Source organism: Vidua chalybeata, chromosome 23, assembly GCF_026979565.1.
Source record: "Vidua chalybeata isolate OUT-0048 chromosome 23, bVidCha1 merged haplotype, whole genome shotgun sequence".
NCBI lineage: Eukaryota > Metazoa > Chordata > Aves > Passeriformes > Viduidae > Vidua > Vidua chalybeata.
This window is the reverse complement of record NC_071552.1, coordinates 1,138,627-1,158,923: the sequence shown is the minus strand read 5'-3', so window position 1 is coordinate 1,158,923 and position 20,297 is coordinate 1,138,627. Positions and strand designations below refer to the sequence as shown.

The window sequence follows — 20,297 nt, the reverse complement described above, 5'->3', positions numbered from 1 at the left end:
AGTTCTAGGGATGCAACCCCGTGTGCACCGGGGGCTCCGGGGGAGCGGGCTGCCCCGGGGGCTTGTGCCAGCACCGGCGGGGTCCCTGCTGTCACCGGGGCTTTGCGGGGGCTGCAGAGGCATTTCGGGGAGGGCGCTCTGTGCTGCCACAGACACGTGTGTCCAAGCACACGTGAAGCTGCGTGGGAGGAACCCGCGTGTAAGCACAGGGGGTGTGTGCGCCGGGCTGGGTGATGACTTAAAGCACATCTTTGCACTGTAGAGGTTTAGTTAGCTTTGCCTTGAATGAAATAAAGTTTACGTTTACTAGAGAAACTCGCCGTGGTTTGGGGTTGCTGTGGGTGTCTGTTTAGGTCTGGGTGGGGGGGATGAGTAAGAATAACCCTAAGCTTGGGAGGCTGAGTGAAAAAAACAAATCCTTTCCTTTAATGGGAATAGGGGGACGCTGTAAAGCACAAACATCATTTCTCTCTGTACAACAGGAGTGAGCTGACAGCAGCTTGGCCCCCCAGGAGCCAAACTGCCACAGCGGGGTCAGCACAGGGCAATAAATTAATCTTTCTCCGGAAGGGAGCTTGGGCCAGTGAGATTCCTTCACGGGATCAGTGGCCGCCACTCCGAGTCACCCTTTGCCTCCTTGGCTGGGCTCTGGCACCCTAAATCACAGCTGCCAGCGAGGATTTGGGAGCCTCTGCTCACCTTCCACGGCTGGAGATCCACGGCCCTGTTGCTGCCAGAGCAAGGGCAGAGGGATGGGAAGGGAGGCTCGGGGCGAGGAGCGACCTGTTCCGGCAGGTCTCAGAGCTCCGACTGCGAGGAGAGAGAGGCACAGAAGGAATTGAAAGCTTTGACAGGGCAGCCAAAAGCAAGAGGAAAGCAGCTGTGTCCTTCGGGAGGCAGCTCAGCTGAAGGGAGCTGCCCGTCTCCCCGGGCAGGACGGCACTGACCCTGCGCACGGCGTAGATCCAGTCCAGGTAGGCACGGACACTGGTGTAGACGCCGGGTGTGCTGGGGGTCCCGCAGCCCTGGCCCCAGCTGACGATGCCCACGACCTGCCAGTGCCCGCCCGAGTACAGGAGGGGCCCGCCGCTGTCCCCCTGGCAAGGACAGACCCTCAGGATGGCCCCGCAGAGCCACAGCCCTCGCAGCAGCCGTCCCCAGAACAGCTCTTCCCTCGAAGGAGCCGAGGCACGGATGGGTAGGGACCCGCCCAGCCCCGTGTCCAGCCCAGGCCCCCACCTGGCAGGTGTCCACGCCGCCCTGGGGCAGGCCGGCACACAGCATCCTGTCGGTGACATCGCCGTGGTAGGCGGCCACGTTGCAGCTCCTCTTGTCGATGAGCTCCACCTCAGCCTGCTGCAGGCGCTCCGACAGCTTCCCTGGGTGACACACGGCCTCTCAGAGGGACCCACCAGCCCCGCTGCTCCTGCCGGCAGTGCTGGGGGCTCTGCCTTGTCCCTGTCACCCCCACGCTGTGCCACTCACCGCGCTCCTCTGTGTAGCCCCAGCCGATCACCCACAGGGGTGTGCCCGGCACCAGCTCCTCATCAAAATAGGGCAGGCAGATGGGCTTGGTGCTGTCTGGAAAGGAGATGTGAGGCGGGGCTCACAGGGAAGGGGCCCAGACTGGCTGGGGACAGCCACCAGCTGGGCACCCCACTCCCTGCTCCAGCGCCCGGTGCCCATGGAACGCTGCCACGCCGGGCATCTCCATCCCAGCCCGATGCTCAGTGCCAACAGGGGACACTTGTGACTTGTGACACTTTGCCAGGCCCACCTGAGTCATGCACGGGGGAGCTCAGCTTCACCAGGGCGATGTCGTTGTCCTTGGGGGACGCAGGTGTCACCTCCGCCAGGAACACCTTCTCCACGGCGATGGTGGCAGCGCCCGACAGGAGGTCGGAGCCGGCCTTCACACGCCAGCTCTGGATGATGGGGTTGTTCCTGTGCACAGACGGCGCTGTCACCGCTCGTGCCCCCCGCGGGGACGGGCACAGAGCCCCGCGGGAGCTGTTTAAGCGCAGGAGATTCCAGCAGCGCCGCTCGGAGCCGGCGGGGCGCTGCGCACTCACGTGAAGCAGTGCGCGGCCGTCAGCACCCAGCCGGGCCCGATGATGCTGCCCCCGCAGATGTGCTCCTTCCTGTACTGCAGGCTGACCTGCCAGGGCCACGCCTCGATGGCGGCCGGGCTGCCCCCCAGCACCCGCGGGGTCCGCACGCTCTGCCCGCAGTCTGTCGGGGGACACGAGGGACACAGCAAAGGAGGCTCCCGGCGGCAGGAGCGCGGCCAGGGTGCCTCATCCCCGCAGCGCCGCTGTCACCCCTCGTCCCCAGGCTTGCTGGAAGGGGTCCAGCCACCCCCTGCCTGCTCCAGCACCCCCCGGGATAATTAGTTTAATCAGGGCAGGTCGCTGGTAAAGGTAAACCCATGCAGGCAGCGGGGTAAGCCTCCCTCAGGGGTTTCATTGCTGGGAGGTTTGTGCTGCCTTAACGAGGTGAGCAGTGCTTAAATCCATCTCTCCTCGTGCAAACACTGCTGAACGGGCTTGGGATGGAGCCACGCTCCCACGGGGCCGTGCCAGGAGCGAGGACCTGGAGCAGGACGAGGCCCCAGTGCCCACAAGGCCCAGCCACCAGCTTGGTACTTACTGGAACAAAAGAGTGACACAACCAAGCCCGAGAGGCATTTCCTGCAGGAGGAAGGAAGAGAGCTGGATTTGGCTCCTCTGCCAGGCACCGGAGGCTCCTGCTCGGGGTCCACACAGTCCCCACTCACCTGCCTGGCTCGAGCACCTGGAGGCTCCCGTTGCTCAGCACGACCTCGCGGGGAGGCAGCGGCTGCCCTGCGCTCGCCTCCACGCCCTGGAAAGCTGGGGTGCTGGAAGACACGGGGGGGACAGGGCTTCAGGGGTGGGGGAGGACAGGCACTGGTGCCTCAGCGCCTCGGGAGCCTGGATCCCAAAGGAAAAAGGGGCTTCTGGGGACAGGGGTGCCAAAGTGGGGATGTCACAGCCTGGAGGGCCGGGACACTGAGCCCAGGAACAGGGACAGGAGCAGCTGAAGGAGGGGAGAGCGTTCCCCACTCCTGGGCAGAGGAGTGAGCAGGTGGGAGAGCTCAGGGAGCTCTTTGCTGTTGTGACATTTGGGACCTGTGTTCAAAGCCTCAGTCGCTGACTTTTTGGGCCTGGAAAATGCTGGGTTGGACTCAGTCTGGGCTCCTACAGTGGCTCAAACACCAGAATCCATCTTCAGAGGGAAGTGCAGGGCCCTGAGCCTCGCTCCCCAGGTGAGCTGTGTTGGCAGCGAGACCCTGGGCTGCTCTGGGGAGGGCAGAGCTGCAGGTAGGGGGCACGGAGGCAGAGCAGGAGCAGGGCAGGGTGCCCGTGGGCTGTGACAGAGCAGGGCACAGCACTCTGCTCTCACGGGAGGCTGCCAGGGCTCCGAGCCAGCTCCTGGGGACTCACAGAGTGCTCTGAGTGCTGGGGATGGACTGAAACCATTAGTGCAGAGCTCTGAGTGCTTCACAGATTAGCAGAGCCCCGCTCCAGAAGAGCTTTTAAGGAAGAGGGAAGGTGAGGCAGGGGAAGCAGCCGGGTACCTGCTGTAGCCCATCTGCTCACAGGCAGCTCTGGCCAGCGCCGGGGTGAAGTGGTCGTGGCACACACAGGACCAGGTTCCAGTGTGGCTCTGGAGCACCTGCAGGATGGATCTGTCTTTGGAAACGCGGGCTGGAGGCAGACACAAAGTCAGCTTTGGCACGGGGTGGCCGCAGCAGCCCAGCCCCCCGAGCTCTGGAGGGGTGTCCTGCACTCACCCCCGGCTGGTGACCCCTCAGGGACCCACTGGGGACAGTTGGCCTCGTCCTCGCCCTGCAGACAGTCCAGCTGCCCGTCACACACCCGCTTCAGCGGCACCAGCTTCAGGGGCTGCTTGCAGAGCAGGTAGTGGTGGTCCAGGTAAATCTTCACTAGAGGGAGAGGGGGGCTCAGTGCTGAGCTCCAGCTCCTGGGCAGGCCCGGGGCTGCCACGGGGGGATCAGCAAGGAGCTGGGTCTGTGTTGGCTGAGCCGTGGCCATGGGGAAGGAGGGGGAGAGATCAGGAACTGTACCCAGGAACCCGATGGCGACCAGGCAGGCGAGGGTGAGCACCACGGCCAGGACAAGGATCCCGACCCGCTTGAAGGACCCCGGTGCCCTGGAGGATTTGGGTCTCATGCAGGGACCTGCAACACAGAGGAGCGTGGCCCTGCATGGCCGGGCTCAGCCCGGCACCTCTCATCTCTCCCAGCTCCCACCGGTGTTACCTCTGCCGTTGAGCCGCTCCGAGGCCGAGTCCTGCAAACCAGAGAGGAAAACCAGTCATGAGCTGAACCTGCAGGCAAAAAGCAGCTGGAAGGCAGAAGGGTCAGCTGTGGGCAGGGTAGTTGGCCCCGTGGTGAGCTCACAGCCCAGGGAGGGGAGCAGGGAAACTGGCCCCACCTTCACCTGAGGTGGCTTTAGAGCTGCTGGGAATGGGGGTGGCTTGTCCTGCCGTGACCACGCCTGGCTCTGGGTCACCCAGGGTCACCTGCCACCTCGTTCCCGTAGACACCACCTGTGCAGTTCCAGTAACCGGCTCTCAGTGGTATAGTTACTGTCATTAACACACCTGAGGCTTCAAAAGTCACGGATGTTGTGAAAGCGGCTCTTTCTGATGTGCACAGACACCCTGAGTCAAAATACACACGCCTGCGGGGCTGTGGCACACGGGCATGCCACGACGGGGGGTTGTGGCTCCGGAAGGGTCAGAAGCGGGTGGCACAGCCCGGGTGCTCCCTGCCGGGCTGCAGGAGCACCGCAGGAACCAGCCCGAGCCAGGGGAACCAGGGCAGGGAGGGAGGCAGGGAGGGAGGCAGGGAGGGAGGGCTGTGCCGCTGCTAAGATACCGGGTAAACACAGCCCTGGCTGGAGTGGGGATGACTCAGGCATCGATCCGCTTGAGCTCCTCGGAGTTATCCTCCTGCAACAACTCCTTGTACTGGAAAGCCCCGGCCATGGCAGGGCAGGTGCTGTGAGTCCCTGCTCGGTGGGTGGTGGGTGGGCTGAAGCCCAGAGCCCCTTCGGGAGGGTTCAGGTGGGCGCTGTCCGTGTCTGTTCTGTGTTTTCCAGCCGTGGTTGTGCCGTGCCACAGAGCAGCCGTTTGGAAAGGTGTTCCTGCTGCACTGAGCCTGCTGCCTTCCTTACCCTGCCAGCCCCGGTGAGCTCTTCTCTTCTCTCTTCTCTTCTCTTCTCTTCTCTTCTCTTCTCTTCTCTTCTCTTCTCTTCTCTTCTCTTCTCTTCTCTTCTCTTCTCTTCTCTTCTCTTCTCTTCTCTTCTCTTCTCTTCTCTTCTCTTCTCTTCTCTTCTCTTCTCTTCTCTTCTCTTCTCTCTTCTCTTCTCTTCTCTTCTCTTCTCTTCTCTTCTCTTCTCTTCTCTTCTCTTCTCTTCTCTTCTCCTGTTGCTTCTGGACTCTGACGCCACAGGTAAGACAAGGTTTTTGTGTGAGCAGAGGTAAGGAAGGTTCAACCCACAGATCCAGGAGGGTTTGGGCTCTGGAAGCCTTTGCTCCAACTGAACTCCAAGAGCAGCACAGGTTTGGAGGCGATGCTGTTGGTCACGCCCAAGGAGAGCAGAGGGCCCTGTGCCATCCCGGGGCCTGGCAGAGCAGTGTGGGGGCACTGGGGATGTGGCACAGCTGAAGGGGGCTGTGTGCCAAGGTCAGAGGAGAGGTGAGCCCTCCCTGCCCTGGTCACCGTGCCAGGGCATGTTTAGCCATGCACGCACACCCTTCTAGCAGGATTTTACAGCAAGTGCCAGGCCATTATCCCTGAGTTAGCTCACAAAGGCAGGCTGGCTTTGTGAGCCAGGAGCTGTCGTGTCCCTGCAGCTTGGCTGGGGCTGCTGGTTTTGGGAACAAGCAGCGACCTGTGCAGGGGAGGACTGGGTCCTGCCTGGTGCCATGTGGCTGTGTCCCAGCACGCTGCAGTCTGGCTCCTTGAGGAAATGCCAGCAGCCTTCCTCCCAAAGCCAGGCTCAGCTGGCACCCGTGCCGAGTGTGGGCAGCTTGTGCCAAATTCCCCACCCCTGGACGGGCTCTGCTCAGCTCCTGGGGTGCAGAGCCTGTTTCCTGGTGGCAGGGAGCTGCTGGGAGCAGGAGGGCAGGGTGGGAAGGGGAACCTGGGTCCTGCATCTCCCACCTGGGCTGCCCTTCCTGAGCCGCTTCTCTGCAGAGAAGGGAAGAACTCCCGGAGGCCTGGGGAGTTTTGTAATGCTGCACCAACCTCTGCCAGCCCCGGGCACGTGGGGCTGGTCCTTCCTCATGCTGACCTCCTGTGTCACCTGGGCCTGAGCCGGGCACCACCTGGATAATGGGATCCTAACGGGATCCTGCGGGAACGGTCCCAGGCCGAGATGGATCCTCCAGGCCCCACTGCAGCAGCACGGCTGTCCCTCTGTCCCCACACTGCCCATGGTTGTCCCCATCATGTCATCCACAGCTGGAGTCCTTTCCAAGACACCAGGCCTGGTGTGGATGCTGATGAGATGGGCGATTATAGGGTTTTGGGGTTTTTTGTTTTTTGCATTTCTTCAGTCCATGAACCTCTTCTGTTTCAAAGGGATTCAGAGCTTGGAGCTGCCTCTCCATGACTCCTCTCAAGGCCCCACCACAAGCAAGAGCTGCACTGGTTAAATCCAAAGCAAGGCGAGGGCCGTGCCCGCTCCTGTGTGGCGTGGAGGCACATGATTTCCTGCAGAGCTCCGTGCTACCCTGACTAATTGAGCTCCCTTGCTGCGTTCTCCTGGAGCCCTTCACGTCCCCATGGCCATCCCAGGCTCCAGCTGTGCCAGTGCCAGCCCAGGAGCCGTGGAGCTCTGCGGAACCTCCTCCCCCCTTTCAGCGCAGGGTCCGTGCTGGGGGTGCAGGGTGTGCCGAGCTGGCCTTGCCGAGCTTCTCAGGGCCATCAGATTTCCCAGCGTGACTCCTTGGCTGCGGGGATTTAACCCGTGGGTGTGTGCAGGCACTGCAGGGAGTGGGTTCCCCACCCTGACGGGGTTGATGTCCCGCTGTGCTGCTGGTGGAGGGTTTTGCAGTGCCCGGCGAGCTTGGTCCTACGTGTCTGCCCTCTTGGGGAAGTGTCTCCCTCCCAGGGAGGAACTGCGTGCCAGGCTGGGGTTTGGTGGCCGTGGCTTTCCCTGCACAGGGCGCTGCAGGTGTGTCCCCTGTGCTGAGCAGAGGTCCTGGCAGCTGTGCTGGGGGCTGGGAGGGCCTGGCTCTCCCCCAGGCGGTGCCCAGGAGTGGGATAAGACCCTTTGGAAGGCCCTGTTCCCCTTGCCATGGGGGACACGGCCTTGCTTGTCTGTTCCCCGGGCCGGGAGAGGGAAAGGCAGCCCCAGATATGTGGGAGCAAGAGCTCGGGGGGTACCCAAACACCGTGTGCAGCCACGGAGGGGTGTGAGGAACAGAGGGAAACCCTTCCTTGGCTGCTGGGGAGCAGCAGCTCCCTGGGCCTGGGCTGCCCCATCCCCTCAGCACCGCTCCGGGCGGGGTGTGCGGGGGTTTGGGGCCCACGGCGGGGCCGGGGGCAGCGCGGGCAGTGACTCACCATGTCCATCCAGCTCCGGCGTGCTCCCTCCGCCCGCGGAAACCCGGCAGATGTCCCCGGTGCGGGACACGGGAGGCGATGCTCCCTGCGCTGCCTGCGCTCCGTGCCCACGCCGTGCTCACACTGGGGCAGGACCGCCCCGGCCCTCCTTAAAACCCACAAGGGGAGTTGTGAAACAGGAATTCTGGTTTGTATTGTAATACAACACCGGTCTATCAGCAGCACCACCACCGGCGGTAATCTCCCGAGCATCTGCCACGGCAGGTGACTCACCTGCGGGGCTGCTGTCACCAAATAGCTTATCAGAAGTGAAGGAACTGATTTTTCCTGCTCCTCCTGATGATAAGAGGATCCACTGCCGTCCCGCTCTTTGTCCGGCTCTTCCGCGTTGCGCTGGGTTGTTGTCAAACCGAGGTTTGAGTAGGTGGAGGAGGAAAGGAGGAGAGTTTGTGCTCTGGGTCACTCGGGCTGTGTGTCCCCAGGTCACGGCTGGCAGGGCTGGGGCGGGTTAAAGGTGGGTGCCCATGGAATGTCACCCCAGGCTGCAAGGGGGGGCACCATGGGGTGACCACGGGGACGGCTGAGGGTCATGGATCTGTGATTATCCAGGAATAACCATTTCCTGTGGGATGGAGCGGTTTGCTTAGCCTGGCAGGATGGGAGGGAGGTTGAGGTGTGCAGCAGGCAGCACCCCCGGGGGGTGAGGGTGGCCCAGGGAGCAGGCTGGGGTCGGGGAGGCTGCTGGCTGCCCTCTGCACACTCATGCTGGACGTGCTGGGTGTGCAGGATGTGCCGAGCAGCTAATTGCCCCCTTCTCCTGTGGAAATCCAGCTTTCCCAACGGTCCCGCTGCTGCCAGCGGCACACAGCAGAGCACCCACGGCCTGCAACTCCTCGGGAAGCTGTGCCATCGCTGTGCCAGCTCACCCCTGCCAGCAGGGATCCTGCCCGCTCCCACAACCTGGCCTGGCATCCACCTGTGGCTCTGCAGGTAAGGGGCACCCTCCCCACACTCACACCGAGGATCCAGCCCCCCTGGGAGCTGTGGGGACCTCAGCCCTCGTGGTCCATGTGATGCCCAGAGGATGTGGGATGTAGGGGGGCAGCCTACTGGGCTACTGTGGCACATTTCAGGTTGAAAAATGTTTCAGGGGCTGCAGCGGTGGGGGCTGGGCTGGCCTTGGCTTCCTGGTGCAGCTGGCAGGTCCTGGCAGCCTCGCCAGAGCATCCCGGTGCCAGCCCTGCTGCCGTGGAAGGGAGAGCAGGCCAGGAGCGGTGGCACGGCAGGAGCAGCCAGTCCTCCCTCGGGGACGTGAAGGCCCCGAGGACACAGCTCAGCTCTGCGGGGGTTGTGTCACAGCCCCGCGTGCCCCCGGGGCTTTGCTTCCTGGAGAGCGGCTGCGTTTGCAGCCAGTCACCCTTCCCTGCTCCCCCAGCCGGGCATGGCACCGGTTTCTGGGCATCGGGCTCCAGTGGGGTCAGGCAGAGGTCAGGCCGGGCTGGCCCAGGGCTCTGAGTGACCCTGAGCCACACGGACACACGTGGCAGGCACATTCTTGTCTCTCTCAGGATTTTTTCATAGAGGAGCACAGAGAGAAGAAAGAGAAAACAATTTCTATTTCTGCTCCTTGTTTTTCCCATGTGGAATGTGTGTGGAGAATTGTTTACCTGGGGTGATTGCTTGGTTGGATTCTGGTGAGGATTGTTTGGGCCTGGTGGCCAATCCAACCCAATCCAATCCAATCCAATCCAACCCAATCCAACCCAACCCAACCCAATCCAATCCAATCCAATCCAATCCAACCCAATCCAACCCAACCCAACCCAACCCAATCCAACCCAACCCAATCCAATCCAATCCAATCCAATCCAACCCAATCCAACCCAATCCAATCCAACCCAATCCAACCCAATCCAACCCAATCCAATCCAACCCAACCCAATCCAATCCAATCCAACCCAATCCAATCCAATCCAATCCAACCCAACCCAACCCAACCCAACCCAATCCAACCCAATCCAATCCAATCCAATCCAATCCAATCCAACCCAATCCAATCCAATCCAACCCAACCCAACCCAATCCAATCCAATCCAATCCAATCCAATCCAACCCAATCCAATCCAATCCAATCCAATCCAATCCAACCCAACCCAATCCAATCCAATCCAACCCAACCCAACCCAACCCAACCCAATCCAATCCAATCCAATCCAATCCAATCCAATCCAATCCAATGCAATCCAATCCAATCCAATCCAATCCAACCCAATCCAATCCAACCCAATCCAATCCAATCCAACCCAATCCAACCCAACCCAATCCAATCCAATCCAATCCAACCCAACCCAACCCAATCCAATCCAATCCAATCCAACCCAATCCAATCCAACCCAATCCAATCCAATCCAACCCAACCCAATCCAATCCAATCCAATCCAATCCAATCCAATCCAACCCAACCCAATCCAATCCAATCCAATCCAACCCAATCCAATCCAACCCAATCCAATCCAACCCAACCCAATCCAACCCAATCCAACCCAACCCAATCCAATCCAATCCAATCCAATCCAAAGCAATCCAACCCAACCCAACCCAATCCAACCCAATCCAATCCAATCCAATCCAACCCAATCCAATCCAATCCAATCCAATCCAATCCAATCCAAAGCAATCCAACCCAACCCAACCCAATCCAACCCAACCCAACCCAATCCAATCCAATCCAATCCAATCCAATCCAATCCAATCCAACCCACTGTGGCTGGGCTCTCAGAGAGGGTCACGAGTTGTGAGTTAGATTTGGTAGTTAGAACAAGTAGGTTTGTAGTTTTAGTATCTCCTTTAAACAGTATATCAATGTATTATAGCATAGTTCTAATAGATAAATCATTCAGCCTCCTGAACTGGAGTCAGACATCAGCATTTCTTCCCACCAGGTTCACCTGCATTTACAATACACCCACCCCTCACCCTGTCCTCTCCAAGGCAGGGAGCGCTGCCAGCCCCCGGGGGCTGCAATTCCTGCTGTCCTCTCTGTGCTCTGCTGGCTCTGCACCCCTCAGGCCCCACTGCTGCTCTTGGCACCGAGGTTGGCAGAGCTGCTCAGGGCTTGGCTCCTGCCCTGGCCACCCACAGCCACTGATGTGGGGCACGGCAGGGTTGGAGACCGTGCCTGGCACAGCAGCACGAAGCAGGGAGGAGTTTTGCCCAGGTTCCAGCTGTTTTTTGGTCACTTTTCCCTGCAGCCACAGGAGGTGGTTTTCCCTCTTTCCACAAACAGGGGCTGATTCCCGAGTGATGCTCTGGTTTGGGACTTTGAGGAGATGATCAAGTAGAGCTCTAAGTGCATCACTCTGGGATGTGTCTGACTGGGGGCAGCTGCTGAGGGTCACCCCTGTCCCCTGGGGTCCTGCCTGAGTCCCCCAGCCTGGGTTCTGTGTGGGTCTCTGCCACCTCCCTGGCTCTGGTCTTGCTGGGAGGTGGCAATCGGAGGACACGGCCACTCGGGCACCTTGCCAGAGCTGGACACACGTGTGTCCAGGGTGTCCCTGGCCCTCAGGCTCCCAGTACTCCCAGTTCAGCCTCTTCCAGCAGCGGGAGGGCAGAGCTGCCCACACAGGCAGGCTGGGCACGGCGATGTGCCCCCGGTCGTGTCTGCTGCAGCTCCTCTGCTTTCTCCCTGTGAACCAGTTGGACCAGTGGGCCAGGACTGGTGCCCAACCTCGCTGCAGGGAGTGTCACCAGGGGACAGGCAGGACGTGGCAGGCTCCAGCACAGACAGGGCTCTGCAGCAGCAGCTCCAGGCTGGGATAACTGAGAGCAGCTCCCGTGGCACAGCAGACAAGGCACACCGGGACATGGACCCCCCGACAGGTGAGCAGGTGGCCTTTTCCCCCTTCCCGGGGCAGAGGTGGGATGTTCATGGCATGGGCAGTGCTTTGGTGACCTTCCTCCCCCCTGCCCCATGAGCTGGGGCTCACTGCCGCTGGGGCTGTGCCCCAGCAGTGCTGCTCAGAGCCATCCCCTGGGATGTGGCCATCTCTGCTGCCGAGGGTGCCAGGGCAGGGACACCTCCCACGGCACGGGGCAGGGCCCGGGCACGCCGCCGTCACCCTCCCACGGGCAGTGGGCGTGGGGACGGGGCAGTTTCGGCAGCCGGCTGATTCAGGGAGGCTGTTGCACCACGTTCCTCCTGCCCCGCAGCTCCTGCCGTGAGTCACGGCTGCTGCGGCTCCCCGGCCTCGCCCTCACCGGGGGTCGCGGGGCTCCAGCTCGCCCTGCCCCAGCAGAAACGCTGCCACCCACATACCCTGAGCCCTGCCAGGAGGGCCGGCTGGAAGGGAAAGAAGAGCAGGGCAGGTCCTGCTCCTCCCCCGCGAGCCCTGGGAGCTGCGGCCGATGCTCTGCGGCCCCCGGCTGTTTGTCCGTCCCTGGGACCGCGCTCGCTGCGTAAACACTGTGACCACAGGGGAAATGTTCTCACTCCGCTGGCATCTGCCTAAGTTTAGCTGCTCTTAGGTCATCCCTTTGCGCTGTCTCCTCGCTCCCGGGGCCGCATTGAATCCCGTCCCTGTGCCCTCCGCTGGCCGCGCTGCGGGGCAGCGCCCAAACCCCCTGCGCCCCTCCTGGCACAGCCCCAGCAGAGCTGTCCGCACCGGAATCGATGCTCGGTGGCTGTGCCGGGCACCGTGGTGTCCTGACAGTTCCGGCAGCATTGGTCGGTGCTGGATTTTGCCAGAGCCCGCTGGCGGAGGGCAGGGATGGGGCGGTGCAGAGCCCGCACAGGTCCCGCGCAGCCCCGGCCGTGTCCCGTCCCGGCCTGGTGCTGGCGGCAGCAGCTGCTCGTCCTGACAAAAGCATCCTCTAGAGGGAACTGCGAGCCCAGAAATGGCTCCAGCGCCACCAGGAAAGCAGCATCACCCCACGAGGGCGTGAGCGGGACCAGCAGTGGGGACACGGCGTGGTCAGGGTGGCCACCTCCCTTCCCAGTGACCGTCCCACCTGCCAGCTCACCTGGGGACGGCGGTGGTCTCCGTCATGGGGCTTTGGGGACAGCAGAAATCTCTGTGCCACGGTCCTGGCAGCCCTGGCGGGTGCAGTCCCTCCCCGCCGTGGGGACAGCACATGCTGGAGAGCTGTACCCCCGCTCCCGGGTGTCCTGTGCCCTGCAGGGGACAGTCGGGACCCCCGGCCTCCCAGAGGTGTGTCTGCAGAGCCCCTGCTCCCTCTGCTCTCCAGGACAAGCGTCCATCAAGGTGATCGGGGTTGTTTTGGGCATCGGGCTGGCCCTGCTGATCCTGGCGAGTTTTGGCTACACCTTCATCCGGTGGTACCGGCGGGGCCGCGGCCAGCGCCGTGAGTACGGCAGGGCAGGGGACGGGGGGACAGGGCAGGGGACAGGGGGACAGAGGGACAAAACGGGATGGGGGGGGGGGCTCAGAGCACGGGGCTGCAGGGCCTGGGCTGTGGGGAACACGGGAGATGGGAACCCCTGGTGCAGGGGGCTCGGGGCCAAGCTGGAGGCACTGTGAGGTGAGGAGGGGGATGCACAGCGATGTCCTGGTGCTGTCCTGCTGCCTGTCCTGCCTGTCCCCACCCTGCCACTCACAGCAAAGCAACACATGGCTCTGACACTCTCCCTCCTCTTCCTCCTGCCTCCCCAGGGCCTGACTTTGTCTTCAGCCTCTACCACTCACGGTGAGTGACGCCATGGGGGGACCAGGGGCAGGCTGGCAGCTCCCTCTGTGCAGTGCCAAGGTGTCACAACCCCTCTCCTCACCCAGTTCTGCTGTTGGCAGGGGCTGGAGGAGGACGGGCAGCTTGGTGACCCTCTCTGCTTTCCCTGCAGCGGGTTGGGGTCGGTGGCACTGGAGCTGGTGCCACCGTTCAGCATCAGTGGCTCGCTGGGCACCTCGGGCAGTGGCTACGAGCCCTTCCACAACCAGGGGCTGTGAGGTGAGAGCTGGGCTGCTGAGCAGGTAGGAAGGACATCCCCTTGTCCCCCCCTGCCCCCCAGTGCTCTGCCTAAAGCCTCTGTGTGCCTTGTAGCCCCTGGGCATCACAGCTTTCCTCAGGACAGTCCCAAGGTTTTTCCAGCAAAAGTCCTGCCTGTGGCTCTGGGGCTTCAGAGGCTTTCCCTGAGCTCTGGTTTTGGTTTCTCCCCGCACAGGCTTTGGTTTGTGTTTCCTTCCCCGCTGTCCCTGGGATGGGATGTGTGGCCAGGGACAGAGGGACGGGGCTGGAGCTCTTGCAGAGCTTCCTCTCGCTGCTTCTTAGTCACGGCCCGGCACCAACAGAAAAAGCAACCAAAACCACTCAGGGGGAATCCCTCCGTTTTCACTTCTGTAAGAAACAGCCCCTGAATTTGCTGGATTTCGACCGAAATGGCAGCGGTGCAGTTTCTGTTGCTAAAAAAGCTTCCCAGAATCACAGAATCTTGGGGCTGGAAGCGACCTCTGGAGTCCAACCTCCCCCTGCCCAAGGTCACCTGGAGCAGGTGACACAGGAACGCACCCAGGTGGGTTTGGAATGTCTCCAGAGAGGGAAACTCCACCAATTCCCTGGGCACCTCCTCCACCTGCCATTCTCTCACCGGCCCTGCACAGCCACAGGTGCACAGGAGGTGCCTGGGCCAGCACTGCTGCAGCTTCCCCTTGTTTGGGATGGAGGAAGAGGATGCAGCCTCATCCAGGATTCCTCAACACTGATCCTGGAGAAAGCAGCCACGTTTCCCACAGCTCAGAGACCTCCCAGCCTCCTGCACACCCGGACACCTGGCACCAGGCTGCCCCTTAGGGGACCAGCTGAGGAGGAGCCCCAGAACGGGGTGACTGGATTTGTGCAACTGCGGAAAACACCGCGAGGAAATGGGAAATCTCTCTCTCCTCCTCCTCCTCTTCCTCCATCCAATACCTGCACCACCATGGAAGTTGGTTCTCCACACTCCCAGTGCAAGGAAGCGCCTCAGCCCCTGTGGAAATTCCTCCTGGACTTTTTGTGCCTGTTGTCTCTGGTCTCAGCAGAACAAGTGGCCGTGGGAGTGCCTGGAGCACAGGAACGGCCGTGGGGAGATTCTGTGCCCACACAGAGGGGCCCTGCTTGGCCAGTGGGGGCTGGTGAGGCACGGGGGGCCTTGGGACAATTTCTTTGCAAGTTTCTCTTAGAAGAAAAACAAAGAAAAACTCGTGAGAGCCACGTGTGTAGAGAAACCAGTGAGGACAGAGTGGGATTTCCAGACCAGCTGTACTCTCGGCTATCAAAACTAAACCCTGTGGTCTGTGGCTTTCTCCTGGCTGAAAGGAGACCTCTGACTGCTCATGGAGAGGGGGAAATGCCACCTCCTGGGGGCTGGGAGCCCTCCGTGGTGAGCAGGATCACGCAGAGCCCTGAGTGATGCAGGATCCGGCCATGGGACCTGACGTCAGCGGCGTTTAAAAGAAAAACAACGAAAAAAGCCATGCTTTTGATGACTCCGTTTTCCAGAGGAAGTTGAAAAAAAAATAAAAATCTAACCTCCAAAATACACAGAGGCAGAAGAGATGGGGCCAGTGGAGGGGCAGGAGGAGGCTCCCAGTGCCCTCCACATCCCTGTGGGATGCAGGGATGGATCTCACGTGTGAGCAGTGCCACGTGAGATGTAAGAGAAGGAAACACAGCAAGGATCAGCCCCCTCCTCCTGCCTGTGCTGGAAAAGCTGAAAATAAAACAAAAAAACCCTTCACCTGAAAACCACGTTCCCCGAGGAGGGTTTCCACCAGCAGTTTTACTTCCCACCGTGGAGGTTCCTGGAAATGGAGTGACGTTTGGAAAAACTTCCCTGCGACCTGGAGGGTGGCCCAGGGTGAGCTGCTGGCTCTCATCCTGTTTCCATTCTGGTGACAGCTGTTCACAGCATCACAGAATCAATTCGTTTGGAAAAGACTTCTGAGATCATCGAGCCCAGCCTATGGCTGAGCACCACGTTGCTGAGCAGAGCCCTGACTGCTGTCTTTCCTCCAGCCCTGGGTTTGATTTGTCCTCCTGTCCTTCCCTGGTGTTGTCCCATGGGATGTGCATCCCTGTGGGATCACTGGGAGCAGCCCAGCTCCTTTTCCCTGCTGCTCCTCTGCTGCTTGCGCCCACAAATTCCTCAGGGAGAGCCACCCAGAAACTCTGGTGTGTGAGGATTTCCTGGAGAGTTGGATTGGTTCTCCTTTTTCCCAGCTCTGATGTGAAAATGCTCTTCCCCACATGAGGCAAAGGCACATTGCCTCTTGCTGATGGGGGAACGTCCAAATCTGGAAACAGAAAGCTCAGCTTGGCCTTAGGAGAGGATGAACAGACAAATGGACCAAATAAATAACACCACATCCGTTCTGTATTTACAAATGCAATAAATAATGTCTGTATCCAGCAGTGGCAGAACACAGACCATAGTGTGGGTAGGACTGCCCTGCCTCATGCTGGGCTCCTAGGTGCATCCCATATCCTTCCCTGGGGCTCTCCCAGAGGGGCTGAGTGCCGCAGGGTCTCTGGAGGCTCAGGAAAGTCCCTTGGCCTGTCCGTGTGGGATCAGGCAGGGCAGGAGCCCCGTGCTGCCAGCAGCAGGGCGCTGATGCTGCCTTCAGTGTCTGTGTTGTGAAAGGCTGGGATGGCATCAGGAGTGGGGACGTCAGCAGGAGGAGCCCAGCTGGCCCAGGAAAGGGGGAAGTGGAAGCACAGGATGAGCCCAGGCCCCGAGGGTGGCCCTGCAGCCCCTGCTGAGGAGGGCAGACAAGGCAGAGGTGGCCTGGAGCGCGTCCTTGGTGGCCCGAGGAGGTCGGGATGAGCCCCTCCAGCACAGCCCATCCCTGTCTCCCCCCAGCTGGGGTGGCTGGAGGGGTGCACTGGGGGCTGCCCACAGCAGGACTGGGGCAAAGCAGCCCAGCAGTGGCTGAGCTGGTGCTCCTGGGCCGCGGCTGGGCCTGGCACCATGGACATTCAGGGCTCAGGGGTAGCTTATCCAGTGGCAGACGAGGTAGTTGGGTCCGAGCACGGGGCTGGTGGCCCCCAGGGGACGGGTCACAGGCGGCTGTCCTTGCTGTCCCCGCTGAGCCAGCCCAGGGGCTTGATGGGCGGCGTGATCCAGCTGGAGCTGAGGCTGGGCACGAGCAGCAGCGTGCCCGGCAGGGCAGTGCTGCTGAAGATGTTCAGGTCGAAGGGGCTTTTCAGATCAGGGCTGGCTTTGGAGGTCAGTGGAGCACCCGGGGCTGCCCAGCTCAGCAGAGTGGGGGCTTGGGGCCCCACCTGGCTGGAGAAGTCGCAGGCAGGGGCTCTCCAGGGAGCGAGGTCCTGCGTGAGGGGATGCTCGGGGGAGGGCTGCTTCAAATACCCTTTGGACACAGCCAGCTCGGAGCACTCCATGTCCAGCACGGTGTCGGTGCTGCCCTGGCCCTGCACGGACCCTGCACAGCCCGAGAGGGGCTCTCCCTTGCCCGGGGCCCGCTCTGGCTCCACGGTGCCCTTGGACTGCTGCAGGTAGCCCCGGAACTCCACATCTGCCTGGCTGGTGGCAGGGGACAGCCAGGGCTCCCCTGGGCTGGCGTTCCCGCTGCCAGAGGAGCAGCCCGGAGCAGGGCAGGGGCTCTCCAAGCCCACCCCACTGTCCTCAGCCGTGGGCAGCTGCTGCCTGTAGCCCTGGGGCTCGGGGCCCGCGGAGCAGCTCAGGGAGGAGGAGGAGGAGGAGGAGGAGGGGATGTGCAGGCAGATGCCGCTGTCGGTGCTGGTGCCGCTGCTGTCTCTGCTCCCCGTGGGCCCCAGCGGGCCCAGCTGGTCCTTGGGCCATGCTGGGAGCTTCCAGCCCTGCTCCAGGGGCAGCTGGGCCGTGCTGGTGCTGCTGTCGGGGCTGCTGCCCAGCTGGGGCTCCTTCTGGCACAGGAAGAGCTGCTGGACGGGGTCTGCATCCAGGCTGCCCGAGGATGGGGGCTCATGCTCCACCCAGAGCGAGCTCTGCTTCATGAAGGACTTCTGGGAGGGAGAGACAGAGAGGAGTGAGCTGCGCTTCCTCCCTGGCTGGTGCCTGCCTCTCCCAGCACTCCCCGAGCCTGCGTGGCCCCAAAGGGTGGCATGGCACTGTCCCTGCCTTACCAGGGTGGACGGTGTCCTCACAGGTTTCCTTATGTAGGTACACGCCAGCAGAGCCCCCAGGAGGCCCAGCAAGGAGAGGATGATGAAGGAGCAGCTGAGGATGCCCGGGAGGAGCTCTGCGCTCCCTGCAGGAGAGGACGTGACCAGGTGAGGGGGGAGAGGGGGATTCCTCAGTGCACACAGCACCGAGAGGCTGCCCTGGCGCGGACCCCCACCCTCCCAGGGCCAGGAGGCTGGGGGGGGGTCTGCATGCCGCGGTTCCCCCCTCCCCGGGGTCCCACTTACTGTCCCTGTGGCCGGTGGTGACGCACTGCTCGCCGGTGCGCGTGGCGCGGACGGGCCTGTGGGCCACGCTGGGCTCCACGCTCAGGCAGTACTGCGTGACCCAGAACAGCTCCCTGATGGTGAACTCGGTGCTGTTCTTCACCACGGTGATCTGCAACAGACAGCACAGGCTGGCACCTGAGAGCCCCCAGCTCCTGCTGCCCTCCCTCCTCCTCCTCCTCCCCTGCCTCCTGGGGAAAGTCCCGGTGCAATAATGATGACAGCAGCTAGATCCAAACCTACAAGAGCTGGAAAAGTCTGCCAAAAAGCATGCAGAGAAGCCTCTCTGTGCTGCTGTGGCTGTGAGAAAGCTCAGCATTTACTCCCACGGAAGACAGTGCTTTATCAATCTGTTTCTCCACTCGAGCAGCACCGTGTGGGACAACACGGGGACAACACGGGAACAGCAACTCGTCTCACCGTGTGGTTGTCCCGTGTCCTCCTGACGTACACGTAGTACCGAGTCATTTCCTTCTGGAAGTCGCTGTACTCCAGGGTGGTGTTCCCGGAGTGGAGGAGCAGCTGCAGCCGCACCTGGATGGAGTTGCCCATCACGGAGAGGCTCTGGCCCGCCAGGCGCGGGCCAGCTGGAAGCAAAACAGTCACAACAGCAGGTCAGGGCTGCTTCCTGTTCACAGCTCTCAGCCCCTGCAGCACCAGACTGAGCTGTGACCGTCCCTCGGGCTGTCCCACCCCCTGCGCAGCCCGCCTGCCCTCCAGGAAGGCGTGGGGGGAAATATCCCAGCTCCCGTTCATCCCGCGGTTCTTTCCAAGCAGCTTGGCAGCCTGACCCCACCAGCTCCAGCCCAGGGTGGAGGCAGGCCCCAGTCCACCTTGCTGTGGGAAGAAGCTGCCGGTCCTTTGCCAGGAGGACGTGTGGTTCCCGGACACGGCCCTGACCCGCGCGTGGTAGCGCTGCTCCGGGTCCGGCGTGTAGCGGGTGAGGTCACAGGAGTGCTCCGAGGTGTTCCTGCACTCCGGGATGGCTGTCCAGGAGCTACTTGAGCCGTAGCTGTGGGGGGAAGCACCAGGGGTGAGCAGAGAGCTGGAAGCAGACCCCGGGCGGGGCAGGAGCCCGTGTTCCCCCTCGCTGTTACTCACACTATGTACTCCACATCGTAGCGGGCGTTGCTGGGGGAGCCGTGCCCCGGCTCCCACCTCAGCAGGTGCCACCCCATCTCCGCGGCGAAGCGCACGGACCGGGGCCCCGGCAGCTCCTCACCTGCGGGGCGCACTGAGCTCAGGTGGGGCTGCAGAGCCCTGCCCCACCTCAGCCCCACAGGAGCCTCGGGACGGCCTCTGCAGCATCACCCCATCATGGGTGGTGGGTGACGTAACGGCGCTGATCACCCGAAGCGTGCAAACCTTTGCCCAGATTTCTCTGTCCAGCGTCCAGGATTTGCTCAGCCCCCTCTTCTCCTTCCTCTTTCTTTTTTTGGGACAGCCCAGCTGGGGCTCGGTGCTTTTCAGCCCCAGGGAAGGAGCTGTATTTGCATCCCCCAGCCCCTGCTGTTCGCCACCAGCTCTGTTTGGACTCGGCTTTCCTGTTTTGCTCATCTGCTGCCTGGGTGAAACCAGACTTTTTCACACCTCCTGCCTGATCCCCGTGTTGTCACCTGGCAGAAAAGCCCCGCTGATAACATCTATCACCTTTCCCTTGCAGGTGTCCCTGGCAGCTGCTGCCTGCTGGCAAACCCCCAGCCCAGCACTGTGTCCCCAGTGAGCGTGGCCCCTCACGGTGACACCACTGGGGACAAACGAGGCTGGCGCCCCTTTGGGCTCCCAGCCAGCAGTGAAAGGCAAGCGGTGAGCAGGGAGCCCTGGCCATGCCCTGCTCCAGAATTCTGATCTGAGGGATGAGCACCCAGCAAACGTGTCCAGGCTGTGGCTCCAGTCTTATCCCCCATCCCAAGGAACCCACCCCGGCCGGCAGGGAGATGAAAACCAGCAGGAGAGACTCACCGTGCGTGGGGCAGGCAAGGAGCAGCGCCAGGCACAGCGCCAGGACGGTGGCAGAGGGGACCATGGCTGCTCAGCATCCTCCGTGGCAGCAGGGCGGGCGCGGGGCCGGGCTGTGCCCCGGCGGGAGCTGAGCGCTCGTTTTTCCCCCAGGGGCTGGCCCAGTGACGTCTCGGAGGCGTTCAAACAGCACCAGGAAAGTCACCGAGCAGCCACTTCCACTTCTCTTCGCTGTCCACCCACTCACCCCCAGCCAAAGCCTCAGCCTGGGCTGGGCTTTTCC

At 61.9% G+C, this 20,297-nt stretch overlaps 3 protein-coding genes across 6 annotated transcripts; 1 reads left to right on the top strand and 2 right to left on the bottom strand.

The window, feature by feature from the left end:
• Positions 1-403: 403 nt before the first annotated feature.
• TMPRSS4 (transmembrane serine protease 4) lies at positions 404-7,718 on the bottom strand. 2 transcript variants are annotated; one of them, XM_053963354.1, is made up of 13 exons: positions 7,622-7,718; positions 4,304-4,334; positions 4,109-4,222; positions 3,815-3,967; positions 3,599-3,728; positions 2,777-2,878; positions 2,650-2,690; positions 2,073-2,232; positions 1,778-1,944; positions 1,486-1,581; positions 1,240-1,379; positions 948-1,097; positions 404-810 (listed from the first exon to the last, which is right to left on the bottom strand). In XM_053963354.1, exons 1-13 carry the CDS (start codon positions 7,628-7,630, stop codon positions 799-801), a joined length of 1,305 nt encoding a protein of 434 aa, XP_053819329.1. In that variant the 5' UTR covers positions 7,631-7,718; the 3' UTR covers positions 404-798. The 2 variants fall into 2 exon arrangements, with proteins under 2 accessions (XP_053819329.1, XP_053819330.1); XM_053963355.1 differs by lacking the exon at positions 7,622-7,718 and adding an exon at positions 4,479-4,547.
• Positions 7,719-8,458: 740 nt separating this feature from the next.
• SMIM35 (small integral membrane protein 35) lies at positions 8,459-16,013 on the top strand. 3 transcript variants are annotated; one of them, XM_053963358.1, is made up of 6 exons: positions 8,459-8,611; positions 11,318-11,500; positions 12,866-12,982; positions 13,291-13,324; positions 13,476-13,582; positions 13,797-16,013. In XM_053963358.1, the coding sequence occupies exons 2-5, from the start codon at positions 11,485-11,487 to the stop codon at positions 13,579-13,581; spliced, it is 273 nt and encodes a 90-aa protein (XP_053819333.1). In that variant the 5' UTR covers positions 8,459-8,611; positions 11,318-11,484; the 3' UTR covers position 13,582; positions 13,797-16,013. The 3 variants fall into 3 exon arrangements, with proteins under 3 accessions (XP_053819333.1, XP_053819332.1, XP_053819331.1); XM_053963357.1 differs by lacking the exons at positions 8,459-8,611; positions 11,318-11,500 and having other exon boundaries at positions 12,324-12,982; XM_053963356.1 differs by lacking the exons at positions 8,459-8,611; positions 11,318-11,500; positions 12,866-12,982; positions 13,291-13,324 and having other exon boundaries at positions 13,501-13,605.
• A 653-nt stretch (positions 16,014-16,666) lies between these two features.
• Positions 16,667-20,081, bottom strand: IL10RA (interleukin 10 receptor subunit alpha). Its single transcript, XM_053963351.1, has 7 exons — positions 20,018-20,081; positions 19,157-19,277; positions 18,889-19,067; positions 18,476-18,642; positions 18,017-18,167; positions 17,732-17,856; positions 16,667-17,611 (listed from the first exon to the last, which is right to left on the bottom strand). The coding sequence occupies exons 1-7, from the start codon at positions 20,079-20,081 to the stop codon at positions 16,667-16,669; spliced, it is 1,752 nt and encodes a 583-aa protein (XP_053819326.1).
• Between the last annotated feature and the right edge of the window lie 216 nt (positions 20,082-20,297).